Source organism: Miniopterus natalensis, chromosome 11, assembly GCF_054644295.1.
Source record: "Miniopterus natalensis isolate mMinNat1 chromosome 11, mMinNat1.hap1, whole genome shotgun sequence".
NCBI lineage: Eukaryota > Metazoa > Chordata > Mammalia > Chiroptera > Miniopteridae > Miniopterus > Miniopterus natalensis.
This window is the reverse complement of record NC_142091.1, coordinates 51,480,208-51,505,932: the sequence shown is the minus strand read 5'-3', so window position 1 is coordinate 51,505,932 and position 25,725 is coordinate 51,480,208. Positions and strand designations below refer to the sequence as shown.

General features: G+C 38.9%; 2 protein-coding genes across 3 annotated transcripts; both read left to right on the top strand.

Annotated features, from left to right (window-relative positions):
- Positions 1 to 1,262: 1,262 nt before the first annotated feature.
- LOC107546736 (serum amyloid A-2 protein-like) lies at positions 1,263 to 4,520 on the top strand. The gene is made up of 3 exons (XM_016225216.2): positions 1,263 to 1,353; positions 3,864 to 4,002; positions 4,358 to 4,520. The coding sequence occupies exons 1-3, from the start codon at positions 1,263 to 1,265 to the stop codon at positions 4,518 to 4,520; spliced, it is 393 nt and encodes a 130-aa protein (XP_016080702.1).
- A 1,961-nt stretch (positions 4,521 to 6,481) lies between these two features.
- On the top strand, positions 6,482 to 25,513 carry SAAL1 (serum amyloid A like 1). Of its 2 annotated transcripts, none has more exons than XM_016225150.2 (12): positions 6,482 to 6,623; positions 7,906 to 8,022; positions 11,000 to 11,083; positions 14,194 to 14,273; positions 15,872 to 15,931; positions 16,063 to 16,178; positions 16,815 to 16,995; positions 18,914 to 18,996; positions 19,085 to 19,273; positions 21,361 to 21,554; positions 23,216 to 23,308; positions 23,966 to 25,513. In XM_016225150.2, the coding sequence occupies exons 1-12, from the start codon at positions 6,492 to 6,494 to the stop codon at positions 24,056 to 24,058; spliced, it is 1,422 nt and encodes a 473-aa protein (XP_016080636.1). In that variant the 5' UTR covers positions 6,482 to 6,491; the 3' UTR covers positions 24,059 to 25,513. The 2 variants fall into 2 exon arrangements, with proteins under 2 accessions (XP_016080636.1, XP_016080635.1); XM_016225149.2 differs by having other exon boundaries at positions 21,358 to 21,554.
- Positions 25,514 to 25,725: the final 212 nt, after the last annotated feature.

Genomic DNA, 25,725 nt, shown 5'->3' with positions numbered 1-25,725 from the left:
GGGAAACTTAGATGATATGAAAAATAACCATCATGTTCCGGAAGCTGGTTTCTGACCAACAGGAATTTCCCACATCTCAATGTTTGGCTTCAAACCTTTCTTCTCATTTGTCCCACTAGCAAAGCGTCAGTATATATAGCACCCGGCACATCTCCCAGGCAGGCAACACAGGCAGCCCAGCTTCACCAGGAGCCTCGGCAGGACCAAACAGCCAAGGTGAGCTGCTGGAACTTTCCAACACTTTTCCTCTTTGGAGATTCTTTTTCCCACCAGCATTCTTGTGCTGCACCACAGCTCTCTGCATCTTTCCTGAATCTCCTGTTCTGACCATTAGATTTCACCAGATGGGAATACTTTTGGGGTAGAGATTTTTGTCGTGTGCTTCTCTGTCTGAGTAGTGATGGTAGAGCAGGTATCCTACAAAAATTTTTTTTAAATGTATTTTTATTGATTTCCAAGAGATGGAGAGAGAGAGAAACATCAATGACAAGAGAGTCATTGATGGGCTGCCTCCTGCAGGCCCCCGACTGGGGATCGAGCCCAATACCCGGGCCTGTGCCCTGACCAGGAATCGAACCTGGATCTCCTAGACCCTAGGTCGATGCTCAACCTCTGAGCCATGCCGGTGGGGTTGTTTTGTTTTGTTTCTGTTAATCCTCACCTGAGATATTTTTCCCATTGATTTTTAGAGAGAACGGAAGGGAGGGAGGGAGGCAGGGAGGGGAAAAGAAAGAGGGAAATATCGATGTGAGAGACGCATCAATTAGTTGCTTCCCGCACACGCCCCAATCAGGGCTGGGGATCGAACCCATGACCCTTTGGTGTGCTGGCTGATGCTCTAACCACTGAGTCACACCAGCCAGGGTCCATATTTATGGATTGTTTAACTCATCTCACACGACAGAGAGGTAGAGCCGTCACAAAACTTCCAAATGCCTTTTGGACAATTCCTGTCCAGTTGGGTTTCAGGGCTGACAGGGGATAACTGAAATGGAAATTGGTTTGTACAAAAGCCCGTTGCACTATCTGATACAGGGAATCACTGTGATTTTAATAAGTCGGATGAAAATGTAGAACTGGATTCTCTGAACTACAACCTATCCATTTATACAGATGAATAGGCAGATACAGATATTGCTACAGAAATATAAAATTGAGTGCAACTTATTTTTGGAATGCTAGGATAGGTCAACATTACAACAAGAAAAGAGAGACAAAATGATTTCATGCTTGGTTGTGTCTGCTTGACTCTCTGCCTCAGGATGAAGTTTTCCACAGTCATCATTTTCTGCACCCTGATCCTGGGTGTCAGCAGCCAAAGATGGAGATCATTCTTGAGGGAAGCTGGTCAAGGTAAAGATCAATGAATGGGTTTTGAGGAGGGTGCTTCAGGCCCCACCCAGGTTTCACCTGAGCAGAGGCCACATTCCCACAAGGAAAGGTCACAAGTGGGTAGAAAGAGAAGGCTGTTTTTGTGGTAGGTGTTCCATAGGATTTTCTGGACACACTCTGCACTCTTTTGTTGGAACCCTGAGGCCAGAGAGCACATAAGGTTTGTCTCCCAATTTTCAAGAACGATGGAGGGATCTGGAGTTCAGAGGCACCTCCCTAAATATAAGTTGTGCTTTACTGCCCTCTAATGGCAATCAGGGGCAGCTCATTTCTTTTCCCTCAGGCACAAAGTGGGTGTATCCAAGGTGTGGGGAGCACCACACTCCCCAACCACTTCGTTATTACAACCAAGATTAACAGAGCTTTAATACCTGCTGGGCACTGTTCTAAATGTTTTTCATGTGCAAATACGCTCATTTTCATCCTCATGTTTTAATCTTTTAGTCCTGCGACGTGGATATCATTATCTCTTAACAGAGAAACTGAGGCACAGAGATTAAGATACTTAACAAAGTCTCCAAGTAGAGCAAGATTTAATCTAGGTTGTTGAGATTCCCAGACCTTGCTATTGACCACGATACTAGATTGTCTCCCAGACAAGATTGTGCATGGAAGAGTGAGGGATTTGTGAACACATATTCTGTCCCTTATCTGAGCAAACTGCTAATAGCGGGGATGAGGTGCCTTTGAAAGACAACTCTGTAGAGATCCTCTCCCTACAGTGCCTGATGATGGTTCCCCTGGGGCTCAGATCTAACCAGAAAATCATAGCTAGACATATATACCTCACTAGCCATAGTAAAGAGACAAAATTTTGTTTATTTCACAGAATTAGTTTGCATTTTTTTTCTGTCATAGTCTCTGAGTAATTGTCTTAAGAGTTTGCTGTTAACTCTATCTAAATTCTCATAGAGCCAGCTAAAAGTATATTTTCATCTCTTAGGTCAGTGTTTTTCAAAGGGTTGTTCTAGGACCAGTTGCATGAGAATCATATAGGGTCTGGGGGGGGGCTTTGTGAAATGCAGATAACTGGGTCCACTGAACCACAATTTCTGGGACTGAGCGTAAAACCTGACCTTTATTAAGCACCCAGATGATTTTGTGCACACCAAAGTTTGAGAACCACTGTCTTCGGTTTGCTGCCCCTAGATGATAAAATATGCCAGATACATTCGCAGTACCTGTTATGCAAGTCTGGACAACAAGGGTCTGTTTGACTTAGTAACTCAGGGTGTATAAGAACAGTGAGAATGTCACAACAAAACTAGGTTTCAACAAAACTGTCTTTTCTAATAACCAAAATGACATATATAAAATGAAGATCAGTTATCTCATGGAGCAATTATATAAACCATGATTATAACTCCACAGTACATTTTTCTCTTTTCCTAATAAGTTATTGATTTTTTGCCATTTAATTTAATTTAAACATTTTAAAATTGATTTTAGAGAGAGAGAAAGGGAACAGGAGAGAGAGAGAGAGAAATATTGATGTGAGAGAGAAACATGGATCGGTTGCCTCCTGCACACCCCCTACTGGGGACTGAGCCTGCAACCTGGGCATGTGCCTTGACTGGAAATCAAACCAATGGCCTTTTGATGCACAGGACAACTCTCAACCAACGGAGCCACACCTACCAGGGCATTTGCTGTTTAATTTTGGTTTGATCAAATTCATTCTGTCTGTGACTCCCTGCTCATCTTACTTCATTCTTTCTCTTCCTTTAGCCTCCACCCCCACCGTCAAGGACCAGAGAAGTAAAGTGATAGTATATTGTCCACCTACAGTGTTCTTGACATTATACAGTATTTTCTCAGTTCTTCTGCGTAACCACTCTGATGGAGGCAATACTCCCCCATTTTATTGAGAGGACACTGAACTTCACAGCTGCTGAGTCACTTGCCCTTGCTCTGCATCTGTTACCCCATTTCTGTAAAGTCTCTTAGGGAACTCACTTTTATCACCTGTTGATTGAGCTCTGACAGTTGCCCAGGTACCAAATGCGCTCAGACATTCAGATGTACTCAGGGCAAGTTGTCTTCCCTTTGCCCACAAGGATGAATGCCCCCCATTGGCTAGGTTGGGAGCTGTGTGCTTCTGAACCTCCCTCAGAATCACCTTTGCTCTCACACCCAGTCAGGGGGCTCCCTGCATCTTTCCAGGTGGAGGTTCCTTGTACAACCAAACGTCCCTTAAAGACCATCTCACCCCTTCTTTACATGCATCATACAGCCAAAACCAAAGTAGCAACAGAACTTAGAATGGAGTCAAACAGAATTAAATGTGCATGAAGTGTAATTTCATAACATTAACCTAAAGAAGTAAAAAATAAAATATTTATTTCATGACAGTACAGTCTCCAAGGGCTTTTCCATGAGTGAAATCTTGGAATCAGTGAGAGGGAACTTTTTTATTCCTTTACTATGCCAAGATGTGATTATCTTCATCTCACATTTTCCTTCCTTCCTAGGGACTAAAGACATGTGGAGAGCCTACTCTGACATGAGAGAAGCCAATTACAAAAACTCAGACAAATACTTTCATGCACGAGGGAACTATGATGCTGCACGAAGGGGACCTGGGGGCGCCTGGGCTGCTAAAGTGATCAGGTAACCAAGCTCCTGGGGTGAGCAGAGCTTGGTGGCCTGGCACAGAAATTTCCTATGGAGACTGGTTCCTCCTCCTCTTGCCAAGCCTGCCCTTCTATGTCCAGTGTGGGCTCTGATAGAGTCAGAGCAAGGCTTGTGGAATAGGTGATTCCCACCCTCCACTCGGTGCTGTTCTCCCAGTAAGAGGGGGAGTCACCCCAGGGCTGAGTGGGCTGTGCCCAGGTGGGCTCAGTGTTTAGCTTCTTTCCAGGCTCCTCTCGGAGTCACCAGTCCCTTGGAAAGGGCAGTGTTGGGAGGGTGGGGCTGTTCCTCATCAGCCCCTGATTCACCTCCTACCTGCTCTCTTCCATTCCAGTGACGCCAGAGAGGGTGCTCAGAGATTCACTGACCTTTTTAAGTATGGAAACAGTGGCCATGGAGTGGAGGACTCCAGGGCTGACCAGAAAGCCAATGAATGGGGCCGGAGTGGCAAAGACCCCAACCACTTCAGACCTGCTGGCCTGCCCAGCAAGTACTAAGCTCTGTCTCTCTGCTCTCAGGAGATGGGGCCGTGAGCCCCCTGAGGGCAGGGACACTGAGTCATTGAGTTCTATATCCCCCAACGCCGAGGGAGGACATATAATGTATGCGTAATAAATGCTTAAGAGATTGAATATTAAAAATTGTGTGTTATTCTTTGCTATAAGGATGGCCTCTTAGTACCGAGGGATGATGGATGAACACTCAAATGAAGGCCAAGCCTGTGCCTGTGCTTTTGGGTGTAGGGGATATAATCTCAGGATCACACCGGGCAGATGCCCTGCCCCAACCATTCCCTGAGTCAGACCTGCTCTTCTCCAGGCCCCTCTGATTACATTGCTATTACCAGGCCTTTCAGTGTCCAGGCCTCAGTGTACATTTCTGTCAGCCCCTAAACCCTTAACCTTATCAGTAAATGCCTCCATAGTACTTTGCTCAAGCCTTCTTGAAAATTTATACCCATCCTTGTCAGTTAGTGTTTTATATCTTAGTCCTCTTGCTGCTTGTTTTTAAAGTTCTCTTAATATCAGTTAGTAGTAGTGGGATGTTTATGATATGACAGTTAATATTCAGCAAATTAACTATGGACCCGATACTTCTCTAAGTGTTTTCTTGTGTTATCCCATGGGATCCTCACATTTTATAGCTGAGGAAACTTGAGGCAAAACTGTTAAAATGTATATTCAAGTCACATTGCTAGTTTGATGCTAGAACTATCATTCTTAACCATTTGCTATTACTTGAATTTGTATTGAAGTTTAAGCTTATAAAACATTCTTACATATATTAGTTCACTTAGTCATTCTTTCAATGAGTGTATTCCATGTACTATCCCAGTTGATCCTCACAAGTCTCTGGGGGTAAATCCATATGGGGAGCAGAGGTAATAAAGGGCTGAGAAAAAAGCAAGTAGCAATTTGGGGGAGATTACATCATTGTGACAAGGCAACTGTAGCCATTTCCTTAGAGAATGGCATGAGCAGAGTTCCTCCCCAAACTTGCCAGTCCTGGGGACAGAGAGAGACCTAGATCTTAGTTCTCAAGAAGGACAGCATTGCACCCAGCCCCATTCCCACTGCAGCTTTTGGATATCTCTGGGGACATTTTTGGTTGGCACAATTATGGGGGCATTTAGTGGATGGGCCATCCATTAAATCTTACAATTTACAGGACAGTGCTGCAATCATCCTGCATTCTGCATGACTTTTGTAATGTCCTATCAGACATGCATGTAGGCAGAGTCAGATTTACTGTGAAGCTGATAAAGCTTAAGCTTCAATGGCTCTCCACTTATATGGCACCAACCCAAGACCCTGGGAAAGGTTCTAAAAAAGTGTTCACATGGTTGAACACCTTTGTAAAGTCCAAAAAAGTACAATATTTTAACTTCAAGCAGTTAATGCCTCCGACTCTGTCCATTCCAAATCCCATCATCACGTTTGTCTTTGTGTTGAGTGACCACTGGGGTGGTCACAGGCCTTTTAGGGATCTGACTAAGGAGAAGTTGAGTTGGGAATACAATTTGTTTGCATTTAGTGGGACATTTATATGGTTTGCAGTCACTTCCTAGTATAACTGCGTTGTTGGTCACCATCCTGGGGTAGGCATGGCCTCCAGGTGTGCTCTCACTGCCTACTGTGGTGACTCATAGGTGCAGAGGTCATGTGGCAAAATGAACACATCCTGTCCAGTCCAGCACAGAGTATGTGGGGGGGAGGAAATATAAGGTCCAGGGAGGGTGGCCAATGGCAATCATGAATACGGTCAGGCCTGCGCCCTAGGAGCGCGGGAGATGGAGTCCTTGGGCTCCTCTGCCCGACGGTAAGATCGGGCGGGAGCTCGGGCCTGCAGGGCTCTGGGCAGCAGGGGGCGCTGTGGCGAGAGCGGGCCGGGCCCTCTGGCGCCAGGAGGCCTCTCGCCTCCTCCGGCGGCTTCCGGCGCGGCTCCTCCAAGCCCGTAGCGGCCGGATCATGGACCGCAACCCGTCGCCGCCGCCGCCGACCCGGGACGAGGACGACGAGGAGGCGGCCGGGGGCGACTGCATAGGGAGCACGGTGTACAGCAAGCACTGGCTCTTCGGCGTCCTCAGCGGGCTTATCCAGGTGTGGAAACGCGCGCCTCTCGTGGGCTCCCCCCCGCCCCCGTCTCCGGCCGCCCCTGCGCCCCCGAGCCGCGGTCCCCACGGCGACCCCTCCCCGGCGCGTGCGGCGGGGCCCTGCGGCGGGCTGCTTCCCGGACCCCGAAACTGCCGGGGCCGCTCCCGGGGCCCCTCAGCACGAGGGAGGTACAATGACAGGCTGCCCGAGCGCTTGCGGTTGAAACACTTTACTTTCGCATATTTCCCCCAAATACGTGATCGTGTAAATAGCTTACTCGGGTTTTTTGCTCCCCATTTCCACAGTCCTTTCCGAGGTCTAGGTCCTGATTTATCTATTTCGTGGACTTCTGTTGTAGTAGAATAAATGGTGGTTTGGGAGTCATAGAGCTCTGCCATGAAAAGCGCGGCTTCATCACCTCCTGGCCGTGTGACTGCGGGCAAATCACCCAGCGCTCAGAGCCTCGATCTTTCCCAATTGCTAAGCAGTAGTATGATAATATCTGTTACTGTCTGCAGGGTTATTGTGTAGGTTAAACAGGGGATGGCCGAGAGCGCTTACCTTTATGTTTGGCTTATAGGACACTGTCATTAAGTGTGAACTTCCTCTCCCTGCTTTTCCCCAACTGATTTACCTACTTCCAGTTTCTCCTTTCCAGTCCATCGAAAGCTGCCAGAATAATCTTTTTAAAAGAAAAAAACTGTTCATGGGAACTCCTCATAGTTCCCTTTACCTACAGGAGAAAAATGCATATCTCTTAGCTTGGAATCCAGGGCTCTTTGCAACCTTTTCCGTCTCATCTGCCCGTGACATTCCCCAAACATGCTAGGTCCTTAATTCTTAACTCCCATATGCTCTCCTCCTCTTCCTCCTCAGAGATTTAGCTTAAATATCACGTAAGAGAATTTTTCCTAACTTCTCCCAGGCATAGGTCACCGGTCCATCATTTTTGCCCGTACAACTCTTTGTCCACAATTCAGTTGAATCATTTAGCCTTTTATGTTGTGATGATCAGTTTACATGTCATTTACTCCCTATTAACTGTTTGAAAACAAGGGATTAAATCTTACTTATCTTTGTATTTCTACCCCAGGGCCTACCAACGGTATTTACTCCGTGAATGTTGAATGATACTGATTTTTTTTTTTTTTAAAACAAAGTTTTTGCAAGAGAAAACACTTTGAGGGTAGTATCTTTGTGACTTCTAAATGATTATGGGATAATATTACTTGAGGAGTATGATGGATAGCTTTTATTCATCTCTTTTTTTTCTTTTATGTTTCTGAAGATTGTTAGCCCTGAAAACACCAAATCCAGCTCAGATGATGAGGAGCAGCAGCAGATGGAGCTTGATGAAGAAATGGAGAATGAAATTTGCAGAGTATGGGATATGTCAATGGATGAGGTATGGGGTAGAAAATGAAAATGAAAAGACTGTTGGGTAAGGAGGTGATGCATGGATTTTTTTCTTAAAGGTTTGGTTCTTAAATCTCTGGGGAAGACTTTAGTGTCTGTAATCACTCCTGTATGAGGTACAGGGAATGAGGTCCCAGGAGCTGTAAATGCTACACTTTAGTCTTTCAGGTTTGTGCTAAATATAGTTTTTGTGAATGCAAGAAGTCTTGTAGCCCAGGAAGGTTCTGATACTTATCTACCTAAAGAGAACGCTGACCCCGTATTTGAGAGCAGGGTAGGAGTTAGGAAACCATTTATGTACCATGATTAAATTAGAAGGAAGGAGCAAGGAGGAGTTACATGTAAATAATTGCAATACAATATTTTAACATTTGTATTGTACTCTGTAGCTCAAAAGCATTTTCATGTATATTATTCCATCTATTCTTCACAGTAACCTTGTGATGTAGGTAGTACTCTTATTTTACCCGTAAGAAAAAAAGGTGAAAGAGATCAGTGCACATAAGCTCTCATTTTATTACTTGAACTTCACAATAGATTCCTGATTAAAATCCTGTTTTAGTCTCTTTTACTTCCCTTCTGTCTTCCACATTGCCACCCAAGTTATCTTTTTCCTAAAACAGATTTAATTGTATTTTTCTGTCTTAAAAATTGTTGATGGCTATTCATTGTCTTTAGCCAGTTTTTAAAAACAGTTCTATTGAGGTATAATTGAGACAAAATATACTTGAGGCATAATTGATTAACAAAAACTGCACATATTTAAACTATACAATTTGAAAAATTTTGACGTGTGTATACACACATGAAACCATTACCATAATCAAGATAGAGAGAACATTATCTCTCACCCACAAAGGTTTCTTTATGCCCCCTTTAAGCCCTCCTCTTACCCCCTCCTGCCTCTACCCATGCCAGACAACCACTGATCAGCTTTCTGTCACTTCAGAATACTTTGCATTTTCGAGAGTTTTATATAAGTTGGATCATATTTGTATTTTGGAGGGGTCTGGCTCTTTCACTCAGCATCATTATTTTAGGATTCATCCATGTTATTGTGTATTTTAGGAGGTTTTTGGTTTTTTTAAAATTATTTCTGAGTGATATTTTATTATATGTATATATTATGATTTAGTCATTTCTTCACCTGTTGGTGGATATTAAGTTGTTTATAGTTTATTACAGACAAAGCTACTGTGACCTTTTGTGTATAAATATGTATGGACATATGTTTTCTTTTTTCTTGGGTGAATACCTATAGTAGTGTGGTTGAATCATATGGAAGGTATATGTTTAACTTTTTAAGAAATGGTCAGATTTTTTCCAAAGTGTTTTTTACGTTTACATTACCATGAGCAGTGTATGAGCTACTATTCCAGCTCTAGTTCCTCCTCATCTGTACCAGCTGGCTATGGTCAATCTTTTTAATTTTAGCCATTCTAATAAGTATGTGGTGATTCTCATAATCATAACTTGGATTTCCTTAATTACTAATAATGTTGAATGTATTTTCATGTGCTTATTTGCTGTCTGTTACCTTTTTTGGTGCAGTGCCTGTTCGAATCTTTTGCCCATTTTAAAATTGTATTGTTTTTTTCTTAAAAGTTTTATAATTTTAAAAGTTTTACTTCTAGATCTATGACCTATTTTGAGTTCATTTTTGAGTATGATGCAAGGTATGGATGGAAGTTCACTTTTTTTGCATTTGGGTATCCAATTGTTCTAGCTCATTTATCAAAAAGACTGTCCTTTCTACACTGAATTACCTTTATACCTTTGTTAAAAATTAGTTGTTTGTACATATACATGTGAATCTGTTTTTAGACTCTTTTCTGTTCCATTGATCTGTTTGTCTATTTTTACATCAATCCCACACTGTTTTGATGACTACCATTATAATAAATCTTGAAATCAGGTAGTGTTAATCCTCCAACTTTGTTCTTTGTCAGAGTTGTTTTGGTTGTCATGGGTCCTTTGTATTTCCATATTAATTTTAGAATCTGAGATTGAGTTGAATTAATAGATCATTTAGGAGAAGAATTGATAAATACTGATAATGAGTCTCTTGATCCATGAACAAGTTATATCTTTACATTTATTTAGGTCTTCTCTAATTTCAGCAAACTGATTTAGTTTTGGGGCACACATTTCTAACAGGATGAGATCACATGTCCACTCCAGGTTCCTTTACCTCTGTGGTGTGTCCTGTTAGGTCATGTGGACTGGGCAAATTCTAGGAAGGAAGTGTGAAGCTGCTGCAGTTACACTGTGATCAGAATTTTTTTCTATTGAGAATTTGAAAGCACAAATTCTAATTTTGGGCATAACCCAATAGGAGTATTCCCTTGTTTCTCCTGTTGTGTTTTAAGTTCTTAGAAGACAGGAATTAAGAGGGTTACTTTTCCCCTATTCCTGGCTTCCAGCATGATACCTAGCAATCAGGAAATGTGTTTGAATGAATGAGAATTCCTGGTGGTTAAGATCATTAGTGTTAATATATTCAAGGCAGAAAAAAGAGGACAACCCTCTGGAATATCACAATTCGTTTAGATTTGTTTATGGAATTGTTCCATTGCCTTGGGACCAGCTACCACAAAGACTTTCTTTTTTTTTTTTAAATATATCTTTATTGATTTCAGAGAGAGGAAGGGAGAGGGAGAGAGAGAGACAGAAACATCAATGATGAGAGAGTCATTGAACGGCTGCAGCCCGCAACCCAGGCATGTGCCCTGACCGGGAATTGAACCCTGATCGCCTGGATCCCAGGTTGACGCTCAACCGCTGAGCCACACCCGGCCGGGCAAGACTTTCTAACATTATTTTTATCTATTGACACAGTTCCTAACTTTTTCTCCTTGTGTCTGAAAGGAGGTATATATGAAATTAAAATTTTTTTATGGTTGCCTAAGCTATATGTTTAAAGAGGAATATTCAACATCCAAGTTAATAATCGTTTTTATTTTTAGGATGTGGCTTTATTTCTCCAAGAATTTAATGCTCCTGACATATTTATGGGCGTATTGGCCAAATCCAAATGTCCTCGATTAAGAGTAAGTATGTACGTTTTTGTAGCCTCCTCTGTGGAGCAATAACAGCAAATAATGCTGGATAGTCTTTCATTTTTCTCACTTTAATTTTCTTTCTGGCTACAATAGTCTGCAAGTGTTTATTGAACATTACCAGGTTCTAGGTAATGTGCTATTTGAAATGATTAGAATCCTAGAATTTTAGGTTTGGGCTGGACCAGGGAGATCAATACTTTCAAATAAGCTTAACTGAAGTTATGCCACTAATCTGTGGCAGAACAGGGAACAGTGCCTGCCCTCCCATTTCTGTTTATTGTTCTTTTTTATTCATAAAATCCTCCATTCCTTAAAAATCTTCATTCTAAACTCAGCCTATTATTCAAGACTTTCCATAATCTGAATCTAGTTCATCTTTCTAGCATAAAATCTACACTTCAGATATCCAAGGTGGTACTTTTCTTCTAAGCCTTCTCAAATAAGTAAGCTCGCAGTGGCCATTGTTCATAATAAACTCCCAAATAATTATCTGTACTTCTCATTTACTCTTTATGTTCTGTGCAGTGTACTATGCTTTAGTGCTATTTAGGTTGCTATGTGTTATGCGCAATGTAGGTGATTAATAAATATCTATTAAGTAATTATAATTATGAATAACTGCTATTAACTGATTATTTGATTTTATTACTCTATTAGGTTGGCATTTATCTCTATAAATAAAAGAACTAGGTCTCAGCTTAAGAAATTTGTCTAAGGTCTTACAACTAGAAAAGAATAGAGCTGGGGATTGAGCCTAGCCTGTCTTTCAGTATAACCACTGTACTGTATTGTCTCTCTCAGTGGAAAATTCTATAGCATGTTTTCACAAATTGAATGTTGAATTAAAATTTTATTTAGTATAGTGCTCTACACGAGTTGGTGCCTGATGAAGCACTTTTTCTTTGGGTCATTATATTAATATAAAGACTTGACAGTTAATATGACTTTCTCCTGTATTTTTCTAACTTAAATACATTGATTCATGAATAATCCTTAAAGAAAGTAAACTTATGTCAGGAATGGTACCTTTCAGGAATTAGTCATATTATTATATATCCCATAGCCTGTCTGCAGCAGTGATTCTCAGCCTTGGCCACAGGTTAGAATCACTGAGAATGTGGACTCTCAAACTTCAGCGTGTCCCAGAATTAATGACTACTGGGTGCACCCCCAGAGTTTCTGATCAAGGAGGTTTGGGGCAGGATTGAGGAGTTTGAACAAGTTTGTAAGTGATGCTCTGTACCAGGGCCCTGTACCATGCCCCACATTTTGAGAAGGTTTGCCCTAGGGCACTTTTAAAAATCCTGAGTCAGGCCATACCCAGACCAGTTAAACAGAGTCTCTAAGTGTGAGGCTCCAGAGAGCTTTTAAAATTCCCCCAGGGGATTCATTCCAGTGAGCAGCTAAGATTGAAAAACTTGGTCTTTGACTAGAAGTTCAATTATTCCCTCTTTAGTTTTTAAAGAAATTGTATATGTTTGCTTTCTGCTCCAACTCTTCATCTTTTACTAACACGTGATCACCCGCATTTTATTGAAACTTCACTCCTGTAGCTTTGGTGCCACCTATTCTCCTGGTCTCTGACCTCTTCAGTCACTTCCCTGTCACTTTTAATGGCTTCTTTCTTCCTCTATGCTGAGTGTAGACTCCTTCTAAGAGGTAGACCCAAATCCATTGTTTTTTTAATATTGATTTCTTTAGTGAGCTCATCCACTCTTTACATCATTAAGTTGCAAATCTGTACCTGTGGGATCAAAGCTGTGAACCCCCTTCTGATTTCTGGTGCCATATCTCCAACTTTTTTTAGGTGCTCATTCTATACTTGCCTGCTGCATCTTCCAATCCAAAGTTCTATATACCCTAACTCAGTGATGTATCATACATATCTGATCATAAAAATCATGTGGTATGCTTTGTAAACAGTGGCTTCCAGGCCCTGCCCTGGAAATTCTGATTGAATATTTCTGAGATGGGAGTTGGAAATCTGTATTTTTAACATGCCCTGTACGTAATTTTTATGTTCCAGCAAGTTTGGAAACTACCTTAGCTGAACTCATTGTGTCTTTTCCTACACTTTCTTTTCCAATTTTCCTGTCAATGATATCTCCAACTGGAGAAGTGAAACAACTTGAAACCTAGGAGTCATGTTCAACTGCTTTCTCCCTTTGCCTCGTGTCAAACTGTTTTGCTTTCACCTTGAGTCTTTTTCATCTTTATGCCTTTCCATGCCTGCCATTACCACCCTCATCTTCTTGCACCTTGATTACTGAGATACAGTATGGAATAGTGGCCGAGTGCTCAGGCTCTGGAGCTCTGCTGTTTCCTAGTTGGGGACTTTGGGCAAGTTGCTTAACTTCTCTGTGCTTTAGTTTCCTCATCTGAAAAATGGGGATAATAATAGTACCTACCTCATAAATTTTTATATGAAATGATACATGGAAAGTCTTAGAGTAGTGCGTGGGCGTAGTAAATGCTAAATAAACATTAGCTGTTATCACTGAGGTTATTAACTTCTTTTAAAATTTTTTCACTATCATGCAATATGCATTTGCTGCCAGAGCCATCCTCCTAAAATATCATTGCAATATGTTGTTCCCTTCCTTGAGGACCTTCATGGCTCCACATAACCTCCCAAATTAAATCTAAACTCTTCATGGCATTCAGGGCCCTTAATCCTGATCCTTTTACCTGCTGTATTTAGCTCACGCTCTTCTCTCACTTTATGCAACAGCCAGGCTCCTTTCTTTACTGTCCACTGTAGTAGCATGTACATTATCCCCTTTTTGTCTTTCTTGATACTTTGCCCTTTTTTTGAGTATCTTTGTTATTTTCATATCTAAATCCTGCCAGTAATTTAAAAGTTTATCCATAAGATTCTTCCATGGTGTCTGCCTGCCTTTGATCTTTCTTTTTCTTATGTCTTTCATCCCTTTCCAAATACTCTGAGCTTGTCAAGATTGGGGTACAGGCAATATATTTCTATATGCTGCCTCCTGTTCCGTTTCCTGAGGCTCAGTGCAAGTTTTTCTTCAAGTGTTTATTCTTGTATGTGTCTTTCACCTAAGAGCCATTGTGACCTGTGACATTTGATTCGACAGGAAATCTGCGTGGGAATTTTAGGTAATATGGCCTGTTTCCAGGAGATATGTGCATCCATCAGCAATAATAAAAATCTTGGGTAAGTATTACTATGCTAATTATATTTAAAAACATAGATTTATATTTCATATCCCTAAGGAACTCCTGATACATAGGAGAGATAGAAAAATATTATGAAGTATAGTACTTCCTTTCTCCTCATGAACGCTCTCCAAGAACTTCGCTGTGGGTTGATGGTAGCTAGGAGCTTCCACACCATTTATAGACATGAGACAAGATTTTTATCCATAGCAAAGGAACCTGAATCGTCAGTAGTTGGTAAATCAGATAAGGTAAGAACCAGTGAGGCAGAGCTTAGAGATGGGGCACCTGACCAGAGTCCAAAGCAGTTTAGGCTCAGGGAATCGAAGGGCTCAGAGAGCTAGAGTCTGAAAAAAACTAGACTTGTTGACAAAGTTACCCTGAGAACTCTGACTTAGATCAGGGGGTGGGACTTGCCAACAGACTAGAAGACACAGGATTGCCTCTATGATTCAAAGGTTCCATTCTCTGCTTGGAGGTAGTTGTCTTCTCCGGGCAGTATAGTTTGGGGCAGAGGATTTTTTAGTGATGGAAACCCCAGTGGTTACTTTAAGAGTTTTGAGAACACCCTAGAAATATAGGCTAAATTTTGTGAGTGAGTTCATATTCTATGCAGAGGGTTCATGGCTGTTCATCAGAATCTCAAAGAAATTTGTGCCTACAATAATTTCAGAATACTGTCTTGGGTGGTTATTGCTAGTAGGGCTGTAGGGTTTATCACAGGACTCAAGTGATATGACAGAGGTGGTTGATTACCTTTTCTCTGTTTGGAGGGACTTTCAAATCCTAGGTATTTATTCCTCGGTAATTGATAATCATTTATGGAGTAGATGACTCAGGCTTGTGTTTGGTCTCTAGTGGTCCCTATCAAAAATCTGAGAATGAGTAATGTTAACAAGTTTTATAAATTCAATAAATACTTATCTTAAAATTATGGAACAGTTTACATTGATGACAGGATATGAATTTGTTCAATCAATTTGGAAGAGTTGGGCATTCTCTAGTCAAGTTGGAAGTTAGGCATATATTGTGACCCAGCAGTGCCACTGGCAGATATATGGTAAGAGAAACTGTGCACGCATACATCAGGATGCTTATACAAAAAGTATCATAGGAGCATTGCTTGAAATAGCCCAAATTGGAATCAACCCAAGTGTCCATCAGTAGTAGGCTGGAAAAATTAACTATATTAGATTTGTACAATGGAATGTTCTGTAGCAGTGAATCAAAGAACAACAGCTACAGGAAGAGCATGGGTAGATCTTAAACACATGGCGAAAAAATGAACTCAGAAGCCAAAATATACTAAATAAAACTATGAAGTAAATAAATGAGTGCTGGAAAGTCAGGATAGTAGTTATTTCTAGATGGGAAAGAATTGTGATTTGGAAGGGGCACATGGGCTATGGAGATGCAGCGCTGTCCTGTTTCTTGGTAATATAAGTGTTTGTTTTATAGTTATTAAGTATAGATTTTATCACAGGCTTTTACATGCATATGCTGTATTTCACAGTTAAAATGTTTGAAGAATTAAAAACTCTGATACTTAACTTGAGAGAATTGATGCATATTGGTTTAACGGTTTTGTTTTTGTAGACAGGTATTATTGCACTGTTTGTATGATTCAGACCCTCCTACACTGCTGGAAACAAGCAGGTATGTTTTCCTCTTTTTATGGACTTTATACTCACCCATAAGGGAGTCTAGTAGAGTTAATTCTTTATTTTTGCATTTCCTTTAAAGTTTTTGAAAGATAGATATCAAGCTCACATTTATTTATCATGTAGGTTGTTTCTAACGTGCCTTTCCCAGACAGAAGTGGCCAGTATCTGGGTTGAAAGAATCCAGGAACATCCAGCTATTTATGATAGCATTTGCTTCATCATGTCAAGTTCAACAAATGGTAGGTCACCATGTAATCTAGAAAAATTTATTTTATTTTATTGTTAGGAAACCAGGTAACTCTTTCTGGAGGTCACTTAAGGCTAAGTGTAAGGTGAGAGAGTATTTCAAGTCAAGATATAAATTTCTTGTATCATGTCAGGTGGGTACTAGATTTATTGGGGTGATCATTTTGGAAGATGTATAAATGTTTCATCACTATGTTGTACAGCTGAAACTAATGATTGTATGTGAACTGTAATTGACAAAAATTATTTCAAAAGAGATATAAAATTTCTTTTTAAAATTTTTATTCATTGATTTTAGAGAGAGAGGAAGCGAGAGAGAGAGAGAAAAACATTGGTTTGTTATTCCACTTATTTATGCATTCATTAGTTGATTCTTGTATGTGCTCTGATCAGGGATTGAACCCTCAACCTTGGTGTATCGGGAAGACACACTCTGACCAACTGAGCTACCAGGCCAGGGCATAAAATTTCTTCTTAAACTCCCAAGCAAAGGAGGCAGATTTACTGCTCTTGAAATAAGTAATGTTTTGGCAAGATTGGCTTTATTGGAATAGCTTTAGGAATCTTGATTAATATTACTACTTTCAAAATTTTGTTTCTCATTTCGGTATCTGTTTTATTCTCCGCAGTTGACTTGCTGGTGAAGGTGGGGGAGGTTGTGGACAAGCTCTTTGATTTGGATGAGAAGCTAATGTTGGAATGGATTAGAAATGGGGCTGCTCAGCCTGTGGACCAACCCCAGGAAGATTCTGAAGAACAGCGAGTGTTTAGAATTGTGCCCTGTGTGCTTGAAGCTGCCAAACAAGTACGGTAGGTGAGCTCTTTTGTACAAAATGTTCTGGGAAAATCCAGTTACTAGAAGTGTGCTTAGATAGATATCATAATTTCCTTTCGACAGGTTGAATAGCACACAGCTGATCTTTGTCAGGTTTGCTTCACTACTAATATTTGTAGTGACAGTATATTTGTCCTGTACTAAAATTGGTAATAGTTACAAAGTACTTGTTCTAATATAAGCTGTAGGCTATTGTTAGCATTAATTATCCTTAGTGTCTTGAAATCTTGTGCAATTTTGTGTAATTTAAATCAAATAGATATGATTTTCTTGTGCTTTATTTTACATTGGCCATTTAACAACTTCTTCAGTTAACATCAGATGTTTATTTTCTTGCTTCTTGTGTAGATATGCCAGTCTTGGGTAAGCAACTGACTTTTGGGCTCTTCCCAAGAGTGATTACTAGGTCTTGTAGGTTATTGAAACTATTTACTATTAGTGACTGGAAAATTAACTTATGAATTTATATCTGTTTAATGGTCAGTTGTGCAATCTTAGTTCTTAATAACCCACATTAAAGCTTATTAATTTTATGTCCTTTATCCAAGCAAGGATTAAATTCATCATTTCCCCCAAACCTTCAGGATTCTCAGTCTCAGTAAATGACATAATCATTATCCCATTTGGATAATGGGGAAGAAATGTGGAAGCTGTTGCTGACTCTTCCCCATCTCACTCTTCCCATGGCCATTCAACCTCCAAGCCTTGATCCTGACTTTCTCTGGGATGCCATCTGTGCCACCATCAGGCCACTGTCTCACCTGGACAACTGCAACACTCTCTTACCTGAGTTCCCTGCTTTGAGGCTTGCTCCTTCTAAGCCTAGACTGTAGAGCACACAATGATCATCCCACTTTCATGCTTCAAACTCTTCAGTTGCTTTTCTTAGGACGTTTCAGATCTTTTAGAAGTTTGACTTACAGGATCCTGCCCAGTGCCTCTCCATCCTCATTCTTGGTACTTCTGTGTTTCACCCACACGGAATTCCTTCATTTCTTCACTGAGCCAAGGCCTCTTCACTCCAAGCCTTTGCACACTGTGTCTCCTCTACCTCAAACATTTCTTTGCCCCTTCAGGTTTCTGGGTAAACAGTGTTTCTCTTAAGATGACTTTCCTGATTCTCCAAACTAAATGAAGTCTGTTTGCTGTGTGTTCCTCTAATACCTTGGACTTCCTCTAGCATTACATTCTTATTACTTCGTTATTACCCCTTTAGTTATCTTCTTTCCTTTTAGACTATAAACCTCATGAAGGTGGGAATAATGTCTTACACATCTGTTTTCCCAGCCCCTAACATAATACCTGAAAACAGTAGGTACTTAATATTTGCTGAACCATCTTTTAATTGTTTACTGTCTTTTCACATAATTGCTTGGTTGAAGAACTAAGATTGTGAGTTTCTAGGCATCCAAACTGTTGAACATAAAGGTTGTACTTAACATGGTTTTAGTATTCGGAGCTAGGGAGCTGAGGTAATCCTGTGACGTTTTAAGAACTTCGTTATTGTCGATGATCAGTGTAGTGGTCCTTACATTCATTCTTTAAAAGTCTCAGTCATTTCTTTGGTCCTGATTTTTCAAGTAAACCAGAATGATCAAGTATCTCCCAGTGGGTTTCTACATTGTTGCTTTCATGGGACAAGGTGAAAAAGAATTTTTACTTCTTCTCTGTGTTGATTATGTTACAGAATATTTGTTTATGTTTTGACTGATCCCCCATTAGAATGGAAGCTCTGGTGAGCACAGAAACTTTGTCCTATTCCCTGTTTTATCCTTAACGCCTTGGGCAGTGACTAGTACAGAGTGATGAGTATTTGCTGAATGAATGAATGAATGATTGCAGTCCTATAGACAGAAAATTTGTTGATTCAGTGCTTTTGCTTTTTGTGTTTAGTTCTGAAAATCTGGAAGGACTCGATGTTTACATGCACATCTTACAGCTACTTACCACAGTGGATGATGGAATTCAAGCAATTGGTAAGATGTTGTATGGGGAAGCACTGTATTTACTCATTTTGTTGTTTTCTGTTTTTTAAGTACTACTTTCTTTATCATTTTTATTAAGTACAGTGTCCTGATACTGGAAAAGACACTTGGAATTTACTCTTTGACCTGGTCTGCCATGAATTCTGCCAATCTGATGATCCACCCATTATACTTCAAGAACAGAAAACAGTGCTGGCCTCTGTTTTTTCAGTATTGTCTGCCATCTATGCTTCACAGGTTGAACAGGAGTATATAAAGGTAGAAAAAGGCAAGTATCATTTTAGTTCACTAAATTAAATTCTACCAGATTTTAAAACCTAGGTTTGTGGTGTTCATTTGCTTTCTTTCTCCCTTTTTTGAAAAAATCCTCTCTTGAAGATATGTTTTTATTGATTTTAGAGATAGAGGAAGAGAGAGAGAGAGAGAAAGAGAAAACATCAGTGAGAGAGAAACATCGATTGGGTGCCTTCCATAGGTTCTCCTACTGGGGAACAAATCCACAACTTAGTAGGTACATGCCCTGATCAGGAATCGAACCCACAACCTTTTGTTGTATGGTACAACAATTCAACCAACTCAGCCACCCAGCCAGGGCAACTCTCTCCCATTTTTTTTTAATTAAAAAAAATATATATATCTTTATTGATTTCAGAGAGAGGAAAGGAGAGGGAGAGAGAGAGAGAGAAACATCAACGACAAGAGAGTCATTGATCGAGCCCGCAACCCGGACATGTGCCCTGACCGGGAATCAAACCCCAATCACCTGGATCCTACATCGAGGCTCAACCATTGAGCCACGCCCGGCCTGCCCATTTTTTATTTTAGTGCTTTTATTCTCATGATTATAAAAATATTTCATTCTCAATAAAAAAAAAAAAATTGTAAAATTTATAAAAGGATAATAGTGTTTGTATTCCTGCCATCTAGAGATGATTGCTGTACACTCACATGCATATATATAGTTTTAAGTCCTGCTTTTTAGGCAATTTCTTTTCAGTTAGAAATAGAAAATGAATATTTTTCTATGTACACAAATGGTCTTTCACAGAATGATTTTTATGACTACAGTAAAATTTGTGATCCATCTAGAATTTATTCTGGTGTTACATGCAAGGTTTTTTCCAGATGGCTACCCAGTTACCTCAACATCATTTAATGGAAGAAACAGTTTACCCACACTGATTTGAAGTTTCTTGATTACTATGTTTTAAATATCCCTATATATTTTATTCAGTTCCATTGCTCTGTCCATGTATCAGTACCTATAGTGTTTTAATTATTAAAGCTTTATGTTTTGGTAACTAGTAGGACTGGTCCCCTTTCATTCTCTTTGAGAATTTTTTTACTATTATTTTTGTTTGACACTGAATTAGAGTTAGAGCTTCTAAAAATAAAACCCAAAAATCTTCCTAATTGGGGTCATGTTACATTTATAGAGCATCCAAGAACATGTGCTTTTCCATTTGTTTAAGTCTTATTTTGTGCCCCTCAGTAATGTTTTAGGGTTTTGTTCATACAGATCTTGCATCTTTCTTACTAGGTATACTCCTAGATATTTTATCTTTTGGATTGCTATTGTCTGTGATGCCTTTTCTTTCATTGGTTATTGTTGTTGGATTATATAAAGGCAATTAATTTCTGTATGTTAATTTTACTGAATTCTCTTATTCTTTTTTATAGTTGTTCAGTGGTAATCTTGGGCTTTATCTGATACAGCTTTGTTTTGTTTTTTTTTCTATGTTTTTTTTAAAAAAAAATATGTCTTTATTGATTTCAGAGAGAGGAAGGGAGAGGGAGAGAGATAGAAACATCAATGGTGAGAGAGTCATTGATCAACTGCCTCCTGCACGCCCCCTACTGGGGATTGAGCCTGAAATCCGAGCATGTGCCCTGACTGGGAATTGAACCACAATATCCCGGATCATAGGTCAATGCTTTACCTCTGAGCCATGCCGGCTGGGCTATATTTATATTTTAACAACAACAGTAGTTAACACTGTATTGTATATTTAAATGTTTCTAAAAAAGTTTTCATCACAAGAAAAAAATTTTGTTACTATGGGTGGTGATGGATGTTAACTTTTTGTGATAATCATTTCACAGTATATATATATATATATATATATATATATATATATATATATATATATATATCTCAAATTCATTTGCTTGAGAGTATAAAAATGTAAGTCTCTTGAAGGGTGAGGCCTTGATGGTCTTGTGTGCACCTATGACTGTAGTACCTAAAGTACCATCTCTGGCACTAATAGGTGTTCAGTATGAATGAATGAATGATGAGTGAATAACCAAATTTCACTGGCTAATCTCATACCTCTTGATTTGTTTCTACAGTAGATCTTCCTCTAATTGACAGCCTGATTCGTGTCTTACAAAATATGGAACATTGTCAGAAGAAACCAGAGAACGCAGCAGAGTCTAGTACAGAAGAAACTAAAAAGTCTGATTTAACCCAAGATGATTTCCACTTGAAAATCTTAAAGGATATTTCATGTGAATTTCTTTCTAATATTTTTCAGGTATTAACAAAGGTAAGAAAGAAGTATTAATGGTTTCTTCAGCAAAAGAAAGTATGGGTTGCTTAATGCTCCCAACTTCATTATTACTGTTATTATTTTTTAAAATATAAAAGTAGTGTAACTGTATTATATAAATTCGGGAAAATAGAGAAAGAAAAAACTTATCACCATAAGCTTATAGTTTTAAACCAGCAAATGATGTAGACTGGTATATTTTTATATGTATGTTTTTCACATATTTATGTAACACAGTATATACAATTTTCACTTAACATTACATTATAGACACTTCTAACTCTAGATCAATTCACTGAAAGACTTTTTAACTAAGAGTCAGTTTAATACCTAATTTGCAAAAAAATCAGTTTTTAAAATTGATTGTAAACTTGTTTTAAGGAATAGTCTTCCTGAATATGTTCAAGATTATTAGCATAGTCTTCCTTTGAGCATATCCTTTCTGTTCATATATTTTAGGGGAAAAAAAGGATATAACTATTGAATGTATATTCATAGTCATTGAAGTTTTTTCAAGAAGAATATTTCTTAAAACAAGTTTGTTTTGTTCTGGTGATTTGTGTGTTTTTTTTGTTTAGTTTTTTTGGTGAATTGTCTTTCCCTTTTCCAGATTGGTATGATTATCTTAGCATAGGTTTTCAGAAGTTAGATTCCTAGGCTCGACATTATAAATGTGAAGATAACTGAGGCATAATGGCTACATATTTCCAAAAGGCTTGTGACGTGAAAATGTTGATTTTACTTGATCCTTATTTTTGGGTATTATAATTTTATATCAAACAAAATTCAAGAGATGATTAAATTGTACCTTATTTTGATTGGCATTTTTATTAGTGAGTTTGAATATCTTTCCATATATTTGTATATTGGTTGTGTTTCCTGCTTTAAAAATTTATCCATTTTGATTATTTGCATGGAATTCCTTGGGTAACACTGTATCTTCATTCGCATGTTCATTGCAAGTATTTTCCCCATTGCTTTTTGTTCCTTTTGTGTTTTTGGAGGGAGGGACATAGATGTTTCTTAATTTTTAAGTGATAGGAACATAGGAGGAAAGTGGGCTGAGGCTAAAGCAGGGATGTGACATGAAAATTCTTATATGCCATACTTAATGGAGTTTGGACTTAATCTTGAGGAAACTGAGGAGCTACTAAAGATGTTTTTTTTTTAAGCATCAATTGATGTGCTCTGTTTAGAAAGATTACTCCAAAAGCAAGAGAGAGAAGATTAGAGTTAGTTGAGGCTGGAGGTCCAGAGACCAATCAACAGGCTCTTACGGCTGTAACCTTCAAGAATAATCTAAAAAATGAGAGCCTGAACAATGGAAGTATGGGTGGAGAAAAGGGGTGGGATGAGAGATTTAATAGAATTTAACACTGAGGGGGAGAGGTCAGCAGCAGAGGAGGAGGAAAAGCCTTGACTGTGTCCTAAGTTTTTGGTTTGATGGTAGGGTGGTTGAGTGGTGGTGCCCTTCATTAAACTAAGGACTGCAATGGAGCACATGTTTGGGTTACACAGGGAGGAATGATACTGGGTTCAACTTGGGACATTTGAAATGCCTATAGGATCAATAGGGAATTGCATATGGATTTGTATTTATTCAGCAGATACAGCTTTAGAAATTTTCCTTTCTTTAGGTCTTTTTATTTTTATTTTAGGAGACTGTGGCTAAGGGACTAAAGGAGGGCCAGCTAAGCAAGCAGAAGTGTTCCTGTGCATTTCAAAACCTCCTTCCTTTCTATAGCCCTGTGGTGAGTATGAGTAAATGTATAGGTAGCTGAGTTTCAGAAGATTACTAAATAAAATGTTTTAAAATAAATGCTTGATCTTCAAGACCATTGTCCAAAAAGATAGTGCATACAATTCACACAACTTGATGCCTTTGCCAGATAGGTGACTGCTGGATAATTCTTGGGGCTGGCCTGAGGAACAGTTCAGGTTTTAAGAGAAAGGAATCAACACTGAATTTATAGTACTCCTTTCTGTTATGAAGTAGACAGCATATATATTAACCAAAATAAGGTTCTTAGATAGGTATGGTCAGTAGGTTTTTCTGGTTCTTCGAATTACATCACATTTACTCTCATTAGAGGCAATTTCATGATAGGAACTTTTTAGGAAGGTGAAGTATGGAATGTGGGATGTATGGAATGGCAGGAAGGAGGATGGGAATAAAAGGGAATCAGCGCGTGGGTAAATACTAGTTTAAGAGTGAAACAATGGTAAGGGCTAGTCACTTTCTTGATGTTTCAGGAAGTACTATCATTGTCATCTGGGGATATGTCATCATTTCTTTTCCACTGGGCTATTTAGAAACCACAGGTAGAGCATTTTTATAGTCAGTAATCAATATCTTAAATCACCTTTTCCTCTACTTACGTTTATTTGGTTCTTTGTTTGACTCACAGGTGGAAGACTTTCTCAAAATCCTATATGAAGTTGATAAGACCCTTGCTGGTGACCTAAAAGAAAGTTTCCCAAGTTTAAAGGTTAAGACTTAAGAACTGAATTGTAATTTCCTCTTCCCAAGAAATAAACTTTGTTATTATTATTTTTTTTACTGACAGTTGAAATTGACATATAGGAAGTATTAAATAAGCCTATGTAAGAACATAGTTGTCTGGTATTAACTCATGCCCTTCTCCTTCCCCTAGCCTTATCTCACTTTTGTTTAGTATTAGAACCTGGAGTTTCATTACCATCAAACACCTCCTCCCCCCTTTTTTTGTATTGGTTATGTGGTATTTGTCATCTTTAGGTAAAGAAAACAAAAATACAAGCTTATCATTGAGGTTCTTTAGCTTTGTTACAGTTCAATTCTTTTCAGTGTTGTATATATAAAGATACAAATGCTAACATTTTGATGAAGATACATTAGTCAAATTTTCTATTTTTAGCATAATTCCAGTGGTTTTCAGAAAATGATTCATTTGAGTGAATTCAGATTTTTAAAAATAAGGCTGAGTACTTTCATAACTTCTGATTGTTTGCAAACTGTGCTATATACATGATTTCCTTCTCATACTTTATCATTCTTTATAGTGTTACCTAATGAAATATATTCAGAGAATCAACCAGGCACATTTAACAGAAGTATACTTAACAGAAGCATTATTTCAGTTACTGGAAGTGGAATTTTTAATAGTTTATAAGAAAATATCAGTTATGAAGAACAAAACCAGCTTTTTAAACCTCTCTTTTGGTACTACCTCTTCCTGGCTTATTGCAGAATCTTTTTGGCTTTAAAGCATTAGTCTTGCCTCACACTTTGTATTCTTTTCTTGACTGACTTGCTAAAAATACAGGGATACTGTTGTTGGTAAGAGAGAAATAATTTCCAGTTTGGAGACAGTTTTATTGTTGTGAGTGTACCTGCCGAAAAGAATTGAACCATAAAGTCAAAGTCTTACTGATTAAACTTTAATTGGTAGGTTTATTTTATGTCTGTTTGTATGTTTTTGGTGATAATCTATCCATAAGCTGAACGTGACTGTATTTAACATGAAATTTCAAAGGCACTGATGAAATTACTCCTGCCTGTTAGCCGGTGCTAAAAATTCCACTCTTATTAGCTCTAGAAGTTTAAGGTTACGATGCAGATAATCCCATAAGAGAATACTCCACGTTATTAGTCATGTTTACCTCAGTGCACAGTAATCTCACATTTTGTTTTCCTGAGAACACCTTTTTAGAAGGACCTTGGGTATCTGAGGGAAAAAGTGCCCTTCACAGCCAGCAAGTGACAGGAGAAAAGGGTGCATTGTGTGAAGACTGGGCATGTCCAAGTTATAGTTAGCTTCCCCTTTCTGCTTTCAACCTCCCCTATTGTTATTTGTTGTTACTGTAACATTACGATTTATTTATTTAAAATAAATAAATCCCATTTATTTTCACGTTTGATATGTTTGAAAACTTCCTAAATCTATACATTATAATAAATAGTTTTTTAAAATCAAGAGTAATGTTAAAACTTTTTTAATGCTACACAATCTGAAGAATTCACCAAAAAAATTTGATCTAGAAAGTTGGATCAGCCAAGAAAACAGTTTATCAACAGTGATACTCGAAATGGTGCTTTCTTCAGAAGCAAAGATATGAAATTTAGAATCTTCTGTGCAAGTGAAATCGCAACTCATTCTTTGCCCTATACTATTGCAGAGGAGGGGAG

Excerpts from the sequence above, each read along its gene's own strand:
- LOC107546736 (XM_016225216.2), top strand. The coding sequence starts at position 1,263 with ATGAAGTTTTCCACAGTCATCATTTTCTGCACCCTGATCCTGGGTGTC. Across the intron at positions 1,354-3,863 it reads CTTGAGGGAAGCTGGTCAAG|GGACTAAAGACATGTGGAGA; the intron begins GTAAAGATCAAT and ends CTTCCTTCCTAG. Across the intron at positions 4,003-4,357 it reads TGGGCTGCTAAAGTGATCAG|TGACGCCAGAGAGGGTGCTC; the intron begins GTAACCAAGCTC and ends CTTCCATTCCAG.
- SAAL1 (XM_016225149.2), top strand. The coding sequence starts at position 6,492 with ATGGACCGCAACCCGTCGCCGCCGCCGCCGACCCGGGACGAGGACGAC. Across the intron at positions 16,996-18,913 it reads GAAGCTGCCAAACAAGTACG|TTCTGAAAATCTGGAAGGAC; the intron begins GTAGGTGAGCTC and ends TTTTGTGTTTAG. Across the intron at positions 21,555-23,215 it reads TTTTTCAGGTATTAACAAAG|GAGACTGTGGCTAAGGGACT; the intron begins GTAAGAAAGAAG and ends TTTTTATTTTAG.